General features: G+C 51.9%; 1 protein-coding gene across 1 annotated transcript; it reads right to left on the bottom strand.

Moving 5' to 3' along the window:
* Positions 1-4,329: 4,329 nt before the first annotated feature.
* On the bottom strand, positions 4,330-15,790 carry LOC143295906 (excitatory amino acid transporter 1-like). Its single transcript, XM_076607594.1, has 5 exons — positions 15,766-15,790; positions 15,425-15,512; positions 14,730-14,983; positions 4,993-5,126; positions 4,330-4,335 (listed from the first exon to the last, which is right to left on the bottom strand). The coding sequence occupies exons 1-5, from the start codon at positions 15,788-15,790 to the stop codon at positions 4,330-4,332; spliced, it is 507 nt and encodes a 168-aa protein (XP_076463709.1).
* Positions 15,791-17,500: the final 1,710 nt, after the last annotated feature.

Genomic DNA, 17,500 nt, shown 5'->3' with positions numbered 1-17,500 from the left:
TGTGTAGGACAGGTGGGTGGTACTGAGGGTGGTGTGTGTAGGACAGGTGGGGGACAGTGAGGGTGGTGTGTGTAGGACAGGTGGGGGACAGTGAGGGTGGTGTGTGTAGGACAGGTGGGAGACAGTGAGGGGGGTGGGGGGGTGTAGGACAGGTGGGTGACAGTGAGGGTGGTGTGTGTAGAACAGGTGGGAGACAGTGAGGGGGGTGGGGGGGTGTAGGACAGGTGGGTGACAGTGAGGGTGGTGTGTGTAGGACAGGTGGGTGGTAGTGAGGGTGGTGTGTGTAGGACAGGTGGGGGACAGTGAGGGTGGTGTGTGTAGGACAGGTGGGTGACAGTGAGGGTGGTGTGTGTAGGACAGGTGTGTGACAGTGAGGGTGGTGTGTGTAGGACAGGTGGGTGGTACTGAGGGTGGTGTGTGTAGGACAGGTGGGTGACAGTGAGGGTGGTGTGTGTAGGACAGGTGGGTGGTAGTGAGGGTGGTGTGTGTAGGACAGGTGGGGGACAGTGAGGGTGGTGTGTGTAGGACAGGTGGGAGACAGTGAGGGGGGTGGGGGGGTGTAGGACAGGTGGGTGACAGTGAGGGTGGTGTGTGTAGGACAGGTGGGTGGTAGTGAAGGTGGTGTGTGTAGGACAGGTGGGTGACAGTGAGGGTGGTGTGTGTAGGACAGGTGGGTGACAGTGAGCGTGGTGTGTGTAGGACAGGTGGGTGGTAGTGAGGGTGGTGTGTGTAGGACAGGTGGGTGACAGTGAGGGTGGTGTGTGTAGGACAGGGTGGGTGACAATGAAGGTGGTGTGTGTAGGACAGGTGGGGGACAGTGAGGGTGGTGTGTGTAGGACAGGTGGGTGACAGTGAGGGGGGTGGGGGGGTGTAGGACAGGTGGGTGACAGTGAGGGTGGTGTGTGTAGGACAGGTGGGTGGTAGTGAAGGTGGTGTGTGTAGGACAGGTGGGTAACAGTGAGGGGGGGGGGGTGTGTAGGACAGGTGGGTGATAGTGAAGGTGGTGTGTGTAGGACAGGTGGGTGATAGTGAAGATGGTATGTGTAGGACAGGTGGGTAACAGTGAGGGTGGTGTGTGTAGGACAGGTGTGTGACAGTGAGCGTGGTGTGTGTAGGACAGGTGTGTGACAGTGAGCGTGGTGTGTGTAGGACAGGTGTGTGACAGTGAGGGTGGTGTGTGTAGGACAGGTGGGTGACAGTGAGGGGGGTGTGTGTAGGACAGGTGGGTGACAGTGAGGGTGGTGTGTGTAGGACAGGTGTGTGACAGTGAGCGTGGTGTGTGTAGGACAGGTGGGTGACAGTGAGGGGTGTGTGTGTAGGACAGGTGTGTGACAGTGAGGGTGGTGTGTGTAGGACAGGTGTGTGACAGTGAGGGTGGTGTGTGTAGGACAGGTGGGGGACAGTGAGGGTGGTGTGTGTAGGACAGGTGTGTGACAGTGAGGGTGGTGTGTGTAGGACAGGTGGGTGACAGTGAGGGGGGTGGGGGGGGTGTAGGACAGGTGGGTGACAGTGAGCGTGGTGTGTGTAGGACAGGTGGGTGACAGTGAGGGTGGTGTGTGTAGACAGGTGGGTGACAGTGAGGGTGGTGTGTGTAGGACAGGTGGGTGACAGTGAGCGTGGTGTGTGTAGGACAGGTGGGTGACAGTGAGGGTGGTGTGTGTAGGACAGGTGGGTGACAGTGAGGGGGGTGTGTGTAGGACAGGTGGGTGACAGTGAGGGGGGTGTGTGTAGGACAGGTGGGTGACAGTGAGGGTGGTGTGTGTAGGACAGGTGGGTGACAGTGAGGGGGGGGGGGTGTAGGACAGGTGGGTGATAGTGAAGGTGGTGTGTGTAGGACAGGTGTGTGACAGTGAGCGTGGTGTGTGTAGGACAGGTGTGTGACAGTGAGGATGGTGTGTGTAGGACAGGTGGGTGACAGTGAGGGTGGTGTGTGTAGGACAGGTGGGTGACAGTGAGGGTGGTGTGTGTAGGACAGGTGGGGTGATAGTGAAGGTGGTGTGTGTAGGACAGGTGGGTGATAGTGAAGATGGTATTGTAGGACAGGTGGGTAACAGTGAGGGTGGTGTGTGTAGGACAGGTGTGTGACAGTGAGCGTGGTGTGTGTAGGACAGGTGTGTGACAGTGAGGGTGGTGTGTGTAGGACAGGTGGGTGACAGTGAGGGTGGTGTGTGTAGGACAGGTGGGTGACATTGAGGGTGGTGTGTGTAGGACAGGTGGGTGACAGTGAGGGGGGTGTGTGTAGGACAGGTGGGTGACATTGAGGGTGGTGTGTGTAGGACAGGTGGGTGACAGTGAGGGTGGTGTGTGTAGTGTAGGACAGGTGGGTGACAGTGAGGGTGGTGTGTGTAGGACAGGTGGGTGACAGTGAGGGTGGTGTGTGTAGGACAGGTGGGTGACAGTGAGGGGGGGGGTGTAGGACAGGTGGGTGACAGTGAAGGTGGTGTGTGTAGGACAGGTGTGTGACAGTGAGGGTGGTGTGTGTAGGACAGGTGGGTGACATTGAGGGTGGTGTGTGTAGGACAGGTGGGTGACATTGAGGGTGGTGTGTGTAGGACAGGTGGGTGGTAGTGAGGGTGGTGTGTGTAGGACAGGTGGGTGACAGTGAAGATGGTATGTGTAGGACAGGTGGGTGACAGTGAGGGTGGTGTGTGTAGGACAGGTGGGTGACAGTGAGGGTGGTGTGTGTAGGACAGGTGGGTGACAGTGAATCAAATCAAATCAAATCAAATCAAAAACACTTTATTAATCCACATGGAAATTAAGTTGTGCAATCACAGGCTCATTGTAAACACTGGCATAAAATCATGCGCAACATAAGAAGAGATTAAAACTAGTCAAATAAGAATTCCCAATAGCTGACGATATACTAACCCCCCCACTCCCCACACACACATACTCATGTTAAGACAATAGGGTATTGCACAACAATATTAACAAATGAAAACATCCAACAACAAAAAAGGGTATAAGATTACTAAAAATGACATGCGCGCACGCACGCACACACACCCACACACGCATGCACACACACACACACACACACACACACACACACACACACACACACACACACACACACACACACACGTTAAGACCATAAGGTATTGTACAACAATACATAAATAAAAACATCAAGGGAATAAATCGTATATATAAGTAAGATGCACACACACACACACGCACACGCACACGCACACGCACACACACACACACTCACACACACACAAACAACGTATGCATGCACATAACATATGTCACGCCAGTAAGATTAGAACATTAACATTAAGATACATGAAATCCAAGTAAAATAAGAAAATATTTAAAAATCACTTCCGATCACACACACACACAAATGCTTGCTTGCCCGTGCTCACCCGCTCAGTCCCACATGCACGCATAATGTCTGCTCCCATACACTCGTCTGCTGGTGAAGTTCAGGTGTTGCTGTGGCGAGGGGGCTTGGGGGTGGGAGGGTTCACTTAGTGTATTGGGTGTTTTGATTGTGTGCGCGAATGGCTGTAGGAATAAATGAATTAATGTATCGAGATGTTCTTGCGCGTGGAGCTCTAAACCTACCACTTATGTCTGACCTTCTGCTATTAATGTCATCATGTAGTGGGTGTCTTACGTCGGTCAAAATTGTTATTAGTCTGTCAGTCAGTTTTCTATTGTGCATGTCGCTAAAGGTGTCTTGTCTTATACCCACCACCCCACCCGCTTTCCTAATGACTTTTTCCAACCTGTCTTTGTGCATGTTTGGTCAGTTTTCCCCCCCAGCACACGGCTCCGTATGTTAAAACACTACAGACAACAGATGTGTAAAACATTTGGAGCATCTGCTTGCATACATTAAAAGATTTCATTTTTCTAAGACAACATGCGACTGTTGCTCTTTTAATGAGTGCAGTTGAGTTTTCATTCAAGACAGCTTATTGTCGATTATCACACCGAGATATTTGTATGAGTCTACTTGTTCGACCACTTCATTTTTTGTGATGATTTTACTTAAAGTCAGGCCAACATCTCACAGTGGACAGGTCTAACCCTGAGTGAGACAGGAAGAGACAGGCAGAAGAAGAGATGTCAGGCCAGCATCTCACAGTGACAGGTCTAACCCTGAGGGAGACAGGAGGAGAGACAGGCAGAAGAAGAGATGTCAGGCCAGCATCTCACAGTGGACAGGTCTAACCCTGAGGGAGACAGGAGGAGAGACAGGCAGAAAAAGATGTCAGCCAACATCTCACAGTGGACAGGTCTAACCCTGAGGGAGACAGGAGGAGAGACAGGCAGAAGAAGAGATGTCAGGCCAACATCTCACAGTGGACAGGTCTAACCCTGAGGGAGACAGGCAGAAGTAGAGATGTCAGGCCATCTCACAGTGGACAGTCTAACCCTGAGGGAGACAGAGGAGAGACAGGCAGAAGTAGAGATGTCAGCCATCTCACAGTGGACAGGTCTAACCCTGAGGGAGACAGGAGGAGAGACAGGTAGAAGCAGAGATGTCAGGCCAGCATCTCACAGTGACAGGTCTAACCCTGAGGGAGAACAGCAAAGAAGAGACAGCAGCAAGAAGAGTGGAAGTGGACAGGTCTAACCCTGAGGGAGACAGGAGAGACAGGCAGAAGAAGAGAGTGCAGGCCATCTCACAGTGGACAGGTCTAACCCTGAGGGAGACAGTCAGGACAGACAACTGTCGTCGTCATTGTCCATTGCTGTCATTGTCAATAACACACTCACACACACACACACACACAAACACACACCACACCAAACACACCTTACCACACACCACACAAAACACACACACACCACCACCACCACCACCACCACACCAAACACACACACACACACACACCACACCACACCACACCAAAAACACACAACACACCACACCCACACACACACCCACACAAAACACCACACACACACACAAAACACAACACCACACACACATACAAACACACACATCACAACACAACACAACACCATCACTGACATGACCAGCCACTGCACAAGTAGAATCAGGATGTCCCGACGCTGCCGTGAAGAAAGGCGATGAAGGGTCCTGGCCGTCTCCCCAGTCTGTGCTGAAGCCATGCCGATCACCGAGCACGCCACAACCAGCCCTGTATCACACACCCCGTCCATGCTGTTAGTCATGGTCACGTTGTGTTGTCGTTGGTGTTGTTTGGGGTTTGTTTTGTTTTTGTCGTTGTTGTTGTTGTGTGTTTTTTTGTGTGTTTTTTTTTCTCTCTCTCTCTCTTTCATCCCTGCCTCACACACACACACACCCCACGTCCTTTGCTGTTAGTGATGGTACACGTTGTGTTGTCGTGTTGTTGTAGGTCTGTTTTGTTTTGCTTTTGTTTTTGTTTTGTTGTTTTTTTGTTTTTGTTTTGTTGTTTGTTTTTTTTTGTTTTTTTGTTGTTGTTGTTGTTGTTTTTTTTGGGGGGGGGTATTTGTTGTTGTTTTTTTGTTGTTTTTGTTGTTGTTGTTGTTTCTGGTGGGGAGGTTTTGTTGATGATTTCTTTCTCAGCCCTGCTACACACACCCCCCGTCCTTTGCTGTTAGTGATGGTACACGTTGTGTTGTCGTGTTGTTGTAGGTCTGTTTTGTTTTGTTTTTGTTTTGTTGTTTTTGGTTTGTTTGTTTGGTTGTTGTTGTTGTTGTTGTTGTTGTTTTTTTGGGGGGTATTTGTTGTTGTTTTTGTTGTTGTTGTTGTTTTTGGTGGGGAGGTTTTGTTGTTGATTTTCTTTCTCAGCCCTGCTACACACCCCCCCCGTCCTTTGCTGTTAGTGATGGTACGCGTTGTGTTGTCATGTTGTTGTTGTTTTCTTTCGGGGGTGGGGGTGGGAGGGGGTGAGGTTTTGTTGTTGTTTTTCTTTCTCAGCCGTGCCTCACACACACCCCCACGTTCTTTGCTGTAAGTGATGGTACATGTTGTGCAGTTCAGGGCAGCACAGTGTAGAGTAGTGCAGTGCAGTGCAGTGCAGTGTAGAATCCGTGCAGTGTAGTGCAGTGCAGTGCAGTGTAGAATCCGTGCAGTGTAGTGCAGTGCAGTGCAGAGTAGTGTAGAGTAGTGCAGTGCAGTGCAGTGCAGTGTAGAGCAGTGTAGAATCCGTCCAGTGCAGTGCAGTGAAGTGTAGTGTATTGTATTGCAGTGCATTGCGGTGAAGTGCACACAGTGAAGTACAGTGTAGTCCCAGTACAGCGTGGTGCAGTGCAGTGCAGTGTAGTGTAGTGTAAGGTGGTGTAGCGCGGTGCAGTGCAGTGTAGAGTAGTGTAGTGTAACGTGGTGTAGCGCGGTGGCAGTGCAGTGTAGAGTAGTGTAGTGTAACGTGGTGTAGCGCGGTGCAGTGCAGTGTAGTGTAGTGTAACGTGGTGTAGCGCGGTGCAGTGGCAGATCAGTGCAGTATAGAGTAGTGTAGTGTAACGTGGTGTAGCGCGGTGCAGTGCAGTGTAGAGTAGTGTAGTGTAACGTGGTGTAGCGCGGTGCAGTGCAGTGTAGAGTAGTGTAGTGTAACGTGGTGTAGCGCGGTGCAGTGCAGATCAGTGCAGTATAGAGTAGTGTAGTGTAACGTGGTGTAGCGCGGTGCAGTGCAGTGTAGAGTAGTGTAGTGTAACGTGGTGTAGCGCGGTGCAGTGCAGATCAGTGCAGTATAGAGTAGTGTAGTGTAACGTGGTGTAGCGCGGTGCAGTGCAGTGTAGAGTAGTGTAGTGTAACGTGGTGTAGCGCGGTGCAGTGCAGTGTAGAGTAGTGTAGTGTAACGTGGTGTAGCGCGTGCAGTGCAGTGTAGAGTTGTGTAGTGTAACGTGGTGTAGCGCGGGCAGTGCAGTGTAGTGTAGTGTAACGTGGTGTAGCGCGGTGCAGTGCAGTATAGAGTAGTGTAGTGTAACGTGGTGTAGCGCGGTGCTGTGCAGTGTAGTGTAGTGTAGTGTAAGGTGGTGTAGCGCGGTGCAGTGTAGAGTAGTGTAGTGTAACGTGGTGTAGCGCGGTGCAGTGCAGTGTAGTGTAGTGTAAACGTGGTGTAACGCGGTGCAGTGCAGTATAGAGTAGTGTAGTGTAACGTGGTATAGCGCGGTGCTGTGCAGTGTAGTGTAGTGTAGTGTAACGTGGGTGTAGCGCGGTGCAGTGCAGATCAGTGCAGTGGTAGAGTAGTGTAGTGTAACGTGGTGTAGCGCGGTGCAGTGCAGTGTAGTGTAGTGTAGTGTAACGTGGTGTAGCGCGGTGCAGTGCAGTGTAGTGTAGTGTAGTGTAACGTGGTGTAGCGCGGTGCAGTGCAGTGTGTAGTGTAGTGTAGTGTAACGTGGTGTAGCGCGGTGCAGTGCAGTGTAGAGTAGTGTAGAGTAAACGTGGTTGTAGCGCGGTGCAGTGCAGGTGTAGAGTAGTGTAGTGTAACGTGGTGTAGCGCGGTGCAGTGCAGTGTAGTGTAGTGTAACGTGGTGTAGCGCGGTGGCAGTGCAGTATAGAGTAGTGTAGTGTAACGTGGTATAGCGCGGTGCTGTGCAGTGTAGTGTAGTGTAGTGTAACGTGGTGTAGCGCGGTGCAGTGCAGATCAGTGCAGTGTAGAGTAGTGTAGTGTAACGTGGTGTAGCGCGGTGCAGTGCAGTGTAGTGTAGTGTAGTGTAACGTGGTGTAGCGCGGTGCAGGTGCAGTGTAGTGTAGTGTAGTGTAACGTGGTGTAGCGCGGTGCAGCTGCAGTGTAGAGTAGTGTAGGAGTAACGAGTGTAGCGCGGTGCAGTGCAGATCCGTGCAGTGTAGAGTAGTGTAGTGTAACGTGGTGTAGCGCGGTGCAGTGCAGATCAGTGCAGTGTAGAGTAGTGTAGTGTAACGTGGTGTAGCGCGGCGCGGTGCAGTGCAGTGTAGTGTAGTGTAGTGTAACGTGGTGTAGCGCGGTGCAGTGCAGATCAGTGCAGTGTAGAGTAGTGTAGTGTAAACGTGGTGTAGCGCGGTGCAGTGCAGTGTAGTGTAGTGTAGTGTAAACGTGGTGTAGCGCGGTGCAGTGCAGTGTAGAGTAGTGTAGTGTAGTGTAACGTGGTTGTAGCGCGGTGCAGTGCAGTGTAGAGTAGTGTAGTGTAACGTGGTGTAGCGCGGTGCAGTGCAGTGTAGTGTAGTGTAGTGTAACGTGGTGTAGCACGGTGCAGTGCAGATCAGTGCAGTGTAGATTAGTGTAGTGTAACGTGGTGTAGCGCGGTGCAGTGCAGATCAGTGCAGTGTAGATTAGTGTAGTGTAACGTGGTGTAGCGCGGTGCAGTACAGTGTAGAGTAGTGTAATGTGGTGTAGTGCGGTGCAGTGCAGATCTGTGCAGTGTAGAGTAGTGTAGTGTAACGTGGTGTAGTCCGCTGCAGTGCAGATCAGTGCAGTGTAGAAGTAGTGTAGTGTAACGTGGTGTAGCGCGGTGCAGTGCAGATCAGTGCAGTGTAGAGTAGTGTAGTGTAAGGTGGTGTAGCGCGGTGCAGTGCAGTGTAGAGTAGTGTAGAGTAACGTGGTGTAGCGCGGTGCAGTGCAGTGTAGTGTAGTGTAGTGTAACGTGGTGTAGTCCGCTGCAGTGCAGATCAGTGCAGTGTAGAGTAGTGTAGTGTAACGTGGTGTAGCGCGGTGCAGTGCAGATCAGTGCAGTGTAGAGTAGTGTAGTGTAAGGTGGTGTAGCGCGGTGCAGTGCAGATCAGTGCAGTATAGAGTAGTGTAGTGTAACGTGGTATAGCGCGGTGCTGTGCAGTGTAGTGTAGTTTAGTGTAACGTGGTGTAGCGCGGTGCAGTGCAGTGTAGAGTAGTGTAGAGTAACGTGGTGTAGCGCGGTGCAGTGCAGTGTAGTGTAGTGTAGTGTAACGTGGTTGTACCGCGGTGCGGTGCAGTGTAGAGTAGAGTAGTGTAGCGTAACGTGGTGTAGCGCGGTGTAGTGCAGATCAGTGCAGTGTAGTGTAACGTGGTGCAGTGCAGATCAGTGCAGTGTAGAGCAGTGTAGTGTAACATGGTGTAGCGCGGTGCAGTGCAGATCAGTGCAGTGTAGAGCAGTGTAGTGTAACGTGGTGTAGCGCGCTGCAGTGCAGATCAGTGCAGTGTAGAGCAGTGTAGTGTAACGTGGTGTAGCGCGCTGCAGTGCAGATCAGTGCAGTGTAGAGCAGTGTAGTGTAACGTGGTGTAGCGCGGTGCTGTGCAGATCAGTGCAGTGTAGAGTAACGTGGGTGTAGCGCGGTGCAGTGCAGATCAGTGCAGTATAGAGTAGTGTAGTGTAACGTGGTATAGCGCGGTGCTGTGCAGTGTAGTGTAGTGTAGTGTAACGTGGTGTAGCGCGGTGCAGTGCAGATCAGTGCAGTGTAGAGTAGTGTAGTGTAACGTGGTGTAGCGCGGTGCAGTGCAGTGTAGTGTAGTGTAGTGTAGTGTAACGTGGTGTAGCGCGGTGCAGTGCAGTGCAGTGTAGTGTAGTGTAACGTGGTGTAGCGCGGTGCAGTGCAGTGTAGAGTAGTGTAGAGTAACGTGGTGTAGCGCGGTGCAGTGCAGATCCGTGCAGTGTAGAGTAGTGTAGTGTAACGTGGTGTAGCGCGGTGCAGTGCAGATCAGTGCAGTGTAGAGTAGTGTAGTGTAACGTGGTGTAGCGCGGCGCGGTGCAGTGCAGTGTAGTGTAGTGTAGTGTAACGTGGTGTAGCGCGGTGCAGTGCAGATCAGTGCAGTGTAGAGTAGTGTAGTGTAACGTGGTGTAGCGCGGTGCAGTGCAGTGTAGTGTAGTGTAGTGTAACGTGGTGTAGCGCGGTGCAGTGCAGTGTAGAGTAGTGTAGTGTAACGTGGTGTAGCGCGGTGCAGTGCAGTGTAGTGTAGTGTAACGTGGTGTAGCGCGGTGCAGTGCAGATCAGTGCAGTATAGAGTAGTGTAGTGTAACGTGGTGTAGCGCGGTGCAGTGCAGTGTAGAGTAGTGTAGTGTAACGTGGTGTAGCGCGGTGCAGTGCAGTGTAGAGTAGTGTAGTGTAACGTGGTGTAGCGCGGTGCAGTGCAAATCAGTGCAGTATAGAGTAGTGTAGTGTAACGTGGTGTAGCGCGGTGCAGTGCAGTGTAGAGTAGTGTAGTGTAACGTGGTGTAGCGCGGTGCAGTGCAGATCAGTGCAGTATAGAGTAGTGTAGTGTAACGTGGTGTAGCGCGGTGCAGTGCAGTGTAGAGTAGTGTAGTGTAACGTGGTGTAGCGCGGTGCAGTGCAGTGTAGAGTAGTGTAGTGTAACGTGGTGTAGCGCGGTGCAGTGCAGTGTAGAGTAGTGTAGTGTAACGTGGTGTAGCGCGGTGCAGTGCAGTGTAGTGTAGTGTAACGTGGTGTAGCGCGGTGCAGTGCAGTATAGAGTAGTGTAGTGTAACGTGGTGTAGCGCGGTGCTGTGCAGTGTAGTGTAGTGTAGTGTAAGGTGGTGTAGCGCGGTGCAGTGTAGAGTAGTGTAGTGTAACGTGGTGTAGCGCGGTGCAGTGCAGTGTAGTGTAGTGTAACGTGGTGTAGCGCGGTGCAGTGCAGTATAGAGTAGTGTAGTGTAACGTGGTATAGCGCGGTGCTGTGCAGTGTAGTGTAGTGTAGTGTAACGTGGTGTAGTGCGGTGCAGTGCAGATCAGTGCAGTGTAGAGTAGTGTAGTGTAACGTGGTGTAGCGCGGTGCAGTGCAGTGTAGTGTAGTGTAGTGTAACGTGGTGTAGCGCGGTGCAGTGCAGTGTAGTGTAGTGTAGTGTAACGTGGTGTAGCGCGGTGCAGTGCAGTGTAGTGTAGTGTAGTGTAACGTGGTGTAGCGCGGTGCAGTGCAGTGTAGAGTAGTGTAGAGTAACGTGGTGTAGCGCGGTGCAGTGCAGTGTAGAGTAGTGTAGTGTAACGTGATGTAGCGCGGTGCAGTGCAGTGTAGTGTAGTGTAACGTGGTGTAGCGCGGTGCAGTGCAGTATAGAGTAGTGTAGTGTAACGTGGTATAGCGCGGTGCTGTGCAGTGTAGTGTAGTGTAGTGTAACGTGGTGTAGCGCGGTGCAGTGCAGATCAGTGCAGTGTAGAGTAGTGTAGTGTAACGTGGTGTAGCGCGGTGCAGTGCAGTGTAGTGTAGTGTAGTGTAGTGTAACGTGGTGTAGCGCGGTGCAGTGCAGTGTAGTGTAGTGTAGTGTAACGTGGTGTAGCGCGGTGCAGTGCAGTGTAGAGTAGTGTAGAGTAACGTGGTGTAGCGCGGTGCAGTGCAGATCCGTGCAGTGTAGAGTAGTGTAGTGTAACGTGGTGTAGCGCGGTGCAGTGCAGATCAGTGCAGTGTAGAGTAGTGTAGTGTAACGTGGTGTAGCGCGGCGCAGTGCAGTGCAGTGTAGTGTAGTGTAGTGTAACGTGGTGTAGCGCGGTGCAGTGCAGATCAGTGCAGTGTAGAGTAGTGTAGTGTAACGTGGTGTAGCGCGGTGCAGTGCAGTGTAGTGTAGTGTAGTGTAACGTGGTGTAGCGCGGTGCAGTGCAGTGTAGAGTAGTGTAGTGTAGTGTAACGTGGTGTAGCGCGGTGCAGTGCAGTGTAGAGTAGTGTAGTGTAACGTGGTGTAGCGCGGTGCAGTGCAGTGTAGTGTAGTGTAGTGTAACGTGGTGTAGCACGGTGCAGTGCAGATCAGTGCAGTGTAGATTAGTGTAGTGTAACGTGGTGTAGCGCGGTGCAGTGCAGATCAGTGCAGTGTAGATTAGTGTAGTGTAACGTGGTGTAGCGCGCTGCAGTGCAGATCAGTGCAGTGTAGAGCAGTGTAGTGTAAGGTGGTGTAGCGCGGTGCAGTGCAGATCAGTGCAGTGTAGAGTAGTGTAGTGTAACGTGGTGTAGTCCGCTGCAGTGCAGATCAGTGCAGTGTAGAGTAGTGTAGTGTAACGTGGTGTAGCGCGGTGCAGTGCAGATCAGTGCAGTGTAGAGTAGTGTAGTGTAAGGTGGTGTAGCGCGGTGCAGTGCAGTGTAGAGTAGTGTAGAGTAACGTGGTGTAGCGCGGTGCAGTGCAGTGTAGTGTAGTGTAGTGTAACGTGGTGTAGTCCGCTGCAGTGCAGATCAGTGCAGTGTAGAGTAGTGTAGTGTAACGTGGTGTAGCGCGGTGCAGTGCAGATCAGTGCAGTGTAGAGTAGTGTAGTGTAAGGTGGTGTAGCGCGGTGCAGTGCAGATCAGTGCAGTATAGAGTAGTGTAGTGTAACGTGGTATAGCGCGGTGCTGTGCAGTGTAGTGTAGTGTAGTGTAACGTGGTGTAGCGCGGTGCAGTGCAGTGTAGAGTAGTGTAGAGTAACGTGGTGTAGCGCGGTGCAGTGCAGTGTAGTGTAGTGTAGTGTAACGTGGTGTACCGCGGTGCGGTGCAGTGTAGAGTAGAGTAGTGTAGCGTAACGTGGTGTAGCGCGGTGTAGTGCAGATCAGTGCAGTGTAGTGTAACGTGGTGCAGTGCAGATCAGTGCAGTGTAGAGCAGTGTAGTGTAACGTGGTGTAGCGCGGTGCAGTGCAGATCAGTGCAGTGTAGAGCAGTGTAGTGTAACGTGGTGTAGCGCGCTGCAGTGCAGATCAGTGCAGTGTAGAGCAGTGTAGTGTAACGTGGTGTAGCGCGCTGCAGTGCAGATCAGTGCAGTGTAGAGCAGTGTAGTGTAACGTGGTGTAGCGCGGTGCTGTGCAGATCAGTGCAGTGTAGAGTAACGTGGTGTAGCGCGGTGCAGTGCAGATAAGTGCAGTATAGAGTAGTGTAGTGTAACGTGGTATAGCGCGGTGCTGTGCAGTGTAGTGTAGTGTAGTGTAACGTGGTGTAGCGCGGTGCAGTGCAGATCAGTGCAGTGTAGAGTAGTGTAGTGTAACGTGGTGTAGCGCGGTGCAGTGCAGTGTAGTGTAGTGTAGTGTAGTGTAACGTGGTGTAGCGCGGTGCAGTGCAGTGTAGTGTAGTGTAGTGTAACGTGGTGTAGCGCGGTGCAGTGCAGTGTAGAGTAGTGTAGAGTAACGTGGTGTAGCGCGGTGCAGTGCAGATCCGTGCAGTGTAGAGTAGTGTAGTGTAACGTGGTGTAGCGCGGTGCAGTGCAGATCAGTGCAGTGTAGAGTAGTGTAGTGTAACGTGGTGTAGCGCGGCGCGGTGCAGTGCAGTGTAGTGTAGTGTAGTGTAACGTGGTGTAGCGCGGTGCAGTGCAGATCAGTGCAGTGTAGAGTAGTGTAGTGTAACGTGGTGTAGCGCGGTGCAGTGCAGTGTAGTGTAGTGTAGTGTAACGTGGTGTAGCGCGGTGCAGTGCAGTGTAGAGTAGTGTAGTGTAGTGTAACGTGGTGTAGCGCGGTGCAGTGCAGTGTAGAGTAGTGTAGTGTAACGTGGTGTAGCGCGGTGCAGTGCAGTGTAGTGTAGTGTAGTGTAACGTGGTGTAGCACGGTGCAGTGCAGATCAGTGCAGTGTAGATTAGTGTAGTGTAACGTGGTGTAGCGCGGTGCAGTACAGTGTAGTGTAGTGTAACGTGGTGTAGCGCGGTGCAGTGCAGATCAGTGCAGTGTAGAGCAGTGTAGTGTAACGTGGTGTAGTGCGGTGCAGTGCAGATCAGTGCAGTGTAGAGTAGTGTAGTGTAACGTGGTGTAGTCCGCTGCAGTGCAGATCAGTGCAGTGTAGAGTAGTGTAGTGTAACGTGGTGTAGCGCGGTGCAGTGCAGATCAGTGCAGTGTAGAGTAGTGTAGTGTAAGGTGGTGTAGCGCGGTGCAGTGCAGTGTAGAGTAGTGTAGAGTAACGTGGTGTAGCGCGGTGCAGTGCAGTGTAGTGTAGTGTAGTGTAACGTGGTGTAGTCCGCTGCAGTGCAGATCAGTGCAGTGTAGAGTAGTGTAGTGTAACGTGGTGTAGCGCGGTGCAGTGTAGAGTAGTGTAGTGTAAGGTGGTGTAGCGCGGTGCAGTGCAGATCAGTGCAGTATAGAGTAGTGTAGTGTAACGTGGTATAGCGCGGTGCTGTGCAGTGTAGTGTAGTGTAGTGTAACGTGGTGTAGCGCGGTGCAGTGCAGTGTAGAGTAGTGTAGAGTAACGTGGTGTAGCGCGGTGCAGTGCAGTGTAGTGTAGTGTAGTGTAACGTGGTGTACCGCGGTGCGGTGCAGTGTAGAGTAGAGTAGTGTAGCGTAACGTGGTGTAGCGCGGTGTAGTGCAGATCAGTGCAGTGTAGTGTAACGTGGTGCAGTGCAGATCAGTGCAGTGTAGAGCAGTGTAGTGTAACATGGTGTAGCGCGGTGCAGTGCCGATCAGTGCAGTGTAGAGCAGTGTAGTGTAACGTGGTGTAGCGCGCTGCAGTGCAGATCAGTGCAGTGTAGAGCAGTGTAGTGTAACGTGGTGTAGCGCGCTGCAGTGCAGATCAGTGCAGTGTAGAGCAGTGTAGTGTAACGTGGTGTAGCGCGGTGCTGTGCAGATCAGTGCAGTGTAGAGTAACGTGGTGTAGCGCGGTGCAGTGCAGATCAGTGCAGTGTAGAGTAGTGTAGTGTAACGTGGTGTAGCGCGGTTCAGTGCAGATCCGTGCAGTGTAGAGTAGTGTAGTGTAACGTGGTGTAGCGCGGTGCAGTGCAGACCAGTGCAGTGTAGAGTAGTGTAGTGTAACGTGGTGTAGCGCGGTGCAGTGCAGATCAGTGCAGTGTAGAGTAGTGTAGTGTAACGTGGTGTATCGCGGTGCTGTGCAGATCAGTGCAGTGTAGAGTAACGTGGTGTAGCGCGGTGCAGTGCAGACCAGTGCAGTGTACAGTCGTGCAGAGTAGAGTACAAGAACAGCACCGTGCACTGTAGGAGGATCTCTCACCCAAAATGTTGGTGCCACCAGCCGTTCCCAGATAACGTTGATAACTCTCCGTGGTCACTGTGGTCAGGATGTTGGTGGCGGTGATGTTGGTGGCGGTGATGTTGGTGAGGGTGATGTTGGTGAGGGTGTTGTTGTCGCTGTTCCCTACCCCTCCCAAGCCTACAGGAGGGACTGGGCCTGGGACACTGACTTTCCTGTAGTGTGTCTGCGACTTTTCAAAACAGGCGGAAACCAAGTTGTCCGGCACCAAATTTCTGTCAGGAGGAAAGAAGAAAAAAGAAGAAGAATGAAAAACAGTGATCTAAATTTGTATTATGACGACGACGAGGACAAAGACGACGACGGCGGCGATGGTAATGACAATGAAGGGGACGATGACATAAAAAATTATGATGATGATGACAACGGCGATGGCACCGACGACGACGATGATGATGATGATTATTATGATGAAGACGACGATGACACCAAAAATGATAATGATTACGACGACGATGATGATGACGATGATTATGACGAAGAAGACGATGACAACAAAAACAACGACATCGACGATGATGACGACGACGACGACAACGACGATGATGGCGGTGATTATGACGAAGAGGACGTTGACTACAAAAAACAACGACATTGACGACGACGACGACGAAGATGACGACGAAGATAATGGTAACGACAACAAGGGCACTGACCTGATGAGATCAGCAAAGAGATCCGCGGTCTGCAGGTTGCCCGTGTCCAGAGTGGCACTGACAGCTGACACACTGCTCTCTGTCACACCTGCACATCGTCTTGTTGTCTTGTATTGTGATGTGTTGTGTTGTATTGTACTGCGTTGTATTCAATTGTATTGTGTTGTATCGCATTGCATTGTGTTGTGTTGCATTGCACTGCATTGCATTGTGTTGCATTCCATTGTATTGTGTTGTACTGTGTCGGGCGTTGTATTGTATTGTATCGTATTGTGTTGTGTTGTATTGTATCGTGTCGTGTTGTGTTGTGTCGTGTCGTGTCGGGCGTTGTATTGCATTGCATTGCCGTGTCGTTTCGTGTATCATGGTGTGGTGTGGTGTGGTGTGGTGTGTTGTGCTGTGCATGTGGTGTGGTGTGGTGTGTTGTGCATGTGGTGTGGTGTGGTGTGTTGTGCTGTGCATGTGGTGTAGTGTGGTGTGGTGTGTTGTGCTGTGCATGTGGTGTGGTGTGGTGTGTTGTGCATGTGGTGTGGTGTGGTGTGTTGTGCTGTGCATGTGGTGTAGTGTGGTGTGCTGTGCATGTGGTGTAGTGTGGTGTGGTGTGTTGTGCTGTGCATGTCGTGTAGTGTGGTGTGTTGTGTTGTGCTGTGCATGTGGTGTGGTGTGTTGTGTTGTGCTGTGCATGTGGTGTAGTGTGGTGGTGTGGTGTGTTGTGCTGTGCATGTGGTGTGGTGTGTTGTGCTGTGCATGTGGTGTGGTGTGGTGTGCTGTGCATGTGGTGTGGTGTGGTGTGTTGTGCTGTGCATGTGGTGTAGTGTGGTGTGCTGTGCTGTGCATGTGGTGTAGTGTGGTGTGCTGTGCATGTGGTGTAGTGTGGTGTAGTGTGTTGTGCTGTGCATGTGGTGTAGTGTGTTGTGCTGTGCATGTGGTGTAGTGTAGTGTGTTGTGCTGTGCATGTGGTGTAGTGTGTTGTGCTGTGCATGTGGTGTAGTGTGGTGTGGTGTGTTGTGCATGTGGTGTAGTGTGCTGTGCTGTGCATGTGGTGTAGTGTGTTGTGCTGTGCTGTGCATGTGGTGTAGTGTGTTGTGCTGTGCTGTGCATGTGGTGTAGTGTGTTGTGCTGTGCATGTGGTGTAGTGTGTTGTGCTGTGCTGTGCATGTGGTGTAGTGTGGTGTGTTGTGCTGTGCATGTGGTGTAGTGTGTTGTGCTGTGCTGTGCATGTGGTGTAGTGTGCTGTGCTGTGCATGTGGTGTAGTGTGTTGTGCTGTGCTGTGCATGTGGTGTAGTGTGGTGTGTTGTGCTGTGCATGTGGTGTAGTGTGTTGTGCTGTGCTGTGCATGTGGTGTAGTGTGTTGTGCTGTGCTGTGCTGTGCTGTGCATGTGGTGTAGTGTGGTGTGTTGTGCTGTGCTGTGCTGTGCATGTGGTGTAGTGTGGTGTGTTGTGCTGTGCTGTGCTGTGCATGTGGTGTAGTGTGGTGTGTTGTGCTGTGCTGTGCTGTGCATGTGGTGTAGTGTGGTGTGTTGTGCTGTGCATGTGGTGTAGTGTGTTGTGCTGTGCTGTGCATGTGGTGTAGCGTGGTGTGTTGTGCTGTGCATGTGGTGTAGTGTGTTGTGTTGTGCTGTGCATGTGGTGTAGTGTGGTGTGTTGTGCTGTGCATGTGGTGTAGTGTGTTGTGCTGTGCTGTGCATGTGGTGTAGCGTGGTGTGTTGTGCTGTGCTGTGCTGTGCATGTGGTGTAGTGTGGTGTGTTGTGCTGTGCATGTGGTGTAGCGTGGTGTGTTGTGTTGTGCTGTGCATGTGGTGTAGTGTGGTGTGTTGTGTTGTGCTGTGCATGTGGTGTAGCGTGGTGTGTTGTGCTGTGCTGTGCTGTGCTGTGCTGTGCATGTGGTGTAGTGTGGTGTGCTGTGCTGTGCTGTGCATGTGGTGTGGTGTGGTGTGTTGTGCTGTGCATGTGGTGTGGTGTGGTGTGGTGTGGTGTGCATGTGGTGTGCTGTGGTGTGGTGTGGTGTGTTGTGCATGTGGTGTGGTGTGGTGTGTTGTGCTGTGCATTTGGTGTAGTGTGCTGTGCTGTGCATT

Source organism: Babylonia areolata, chromosome 2, assembly GCF_041734735.1.
Source record: "Babylonia areolata isolate BAREFJ2019XMU chromosome 2, ASM4173473v1, whole genome shotgun sequence".
NCBI classification, from domain to species: Eukaryota; Metazoa; Mollusca; class Gastropoda; order Neogastropoda; family Buccinidae; genus Babylonia; species Babylonia areolata.
Note: the sequence above shows the minus strand (reverse complement) of the source record. Positions and strands in the feature narration are given on the sequence as shown.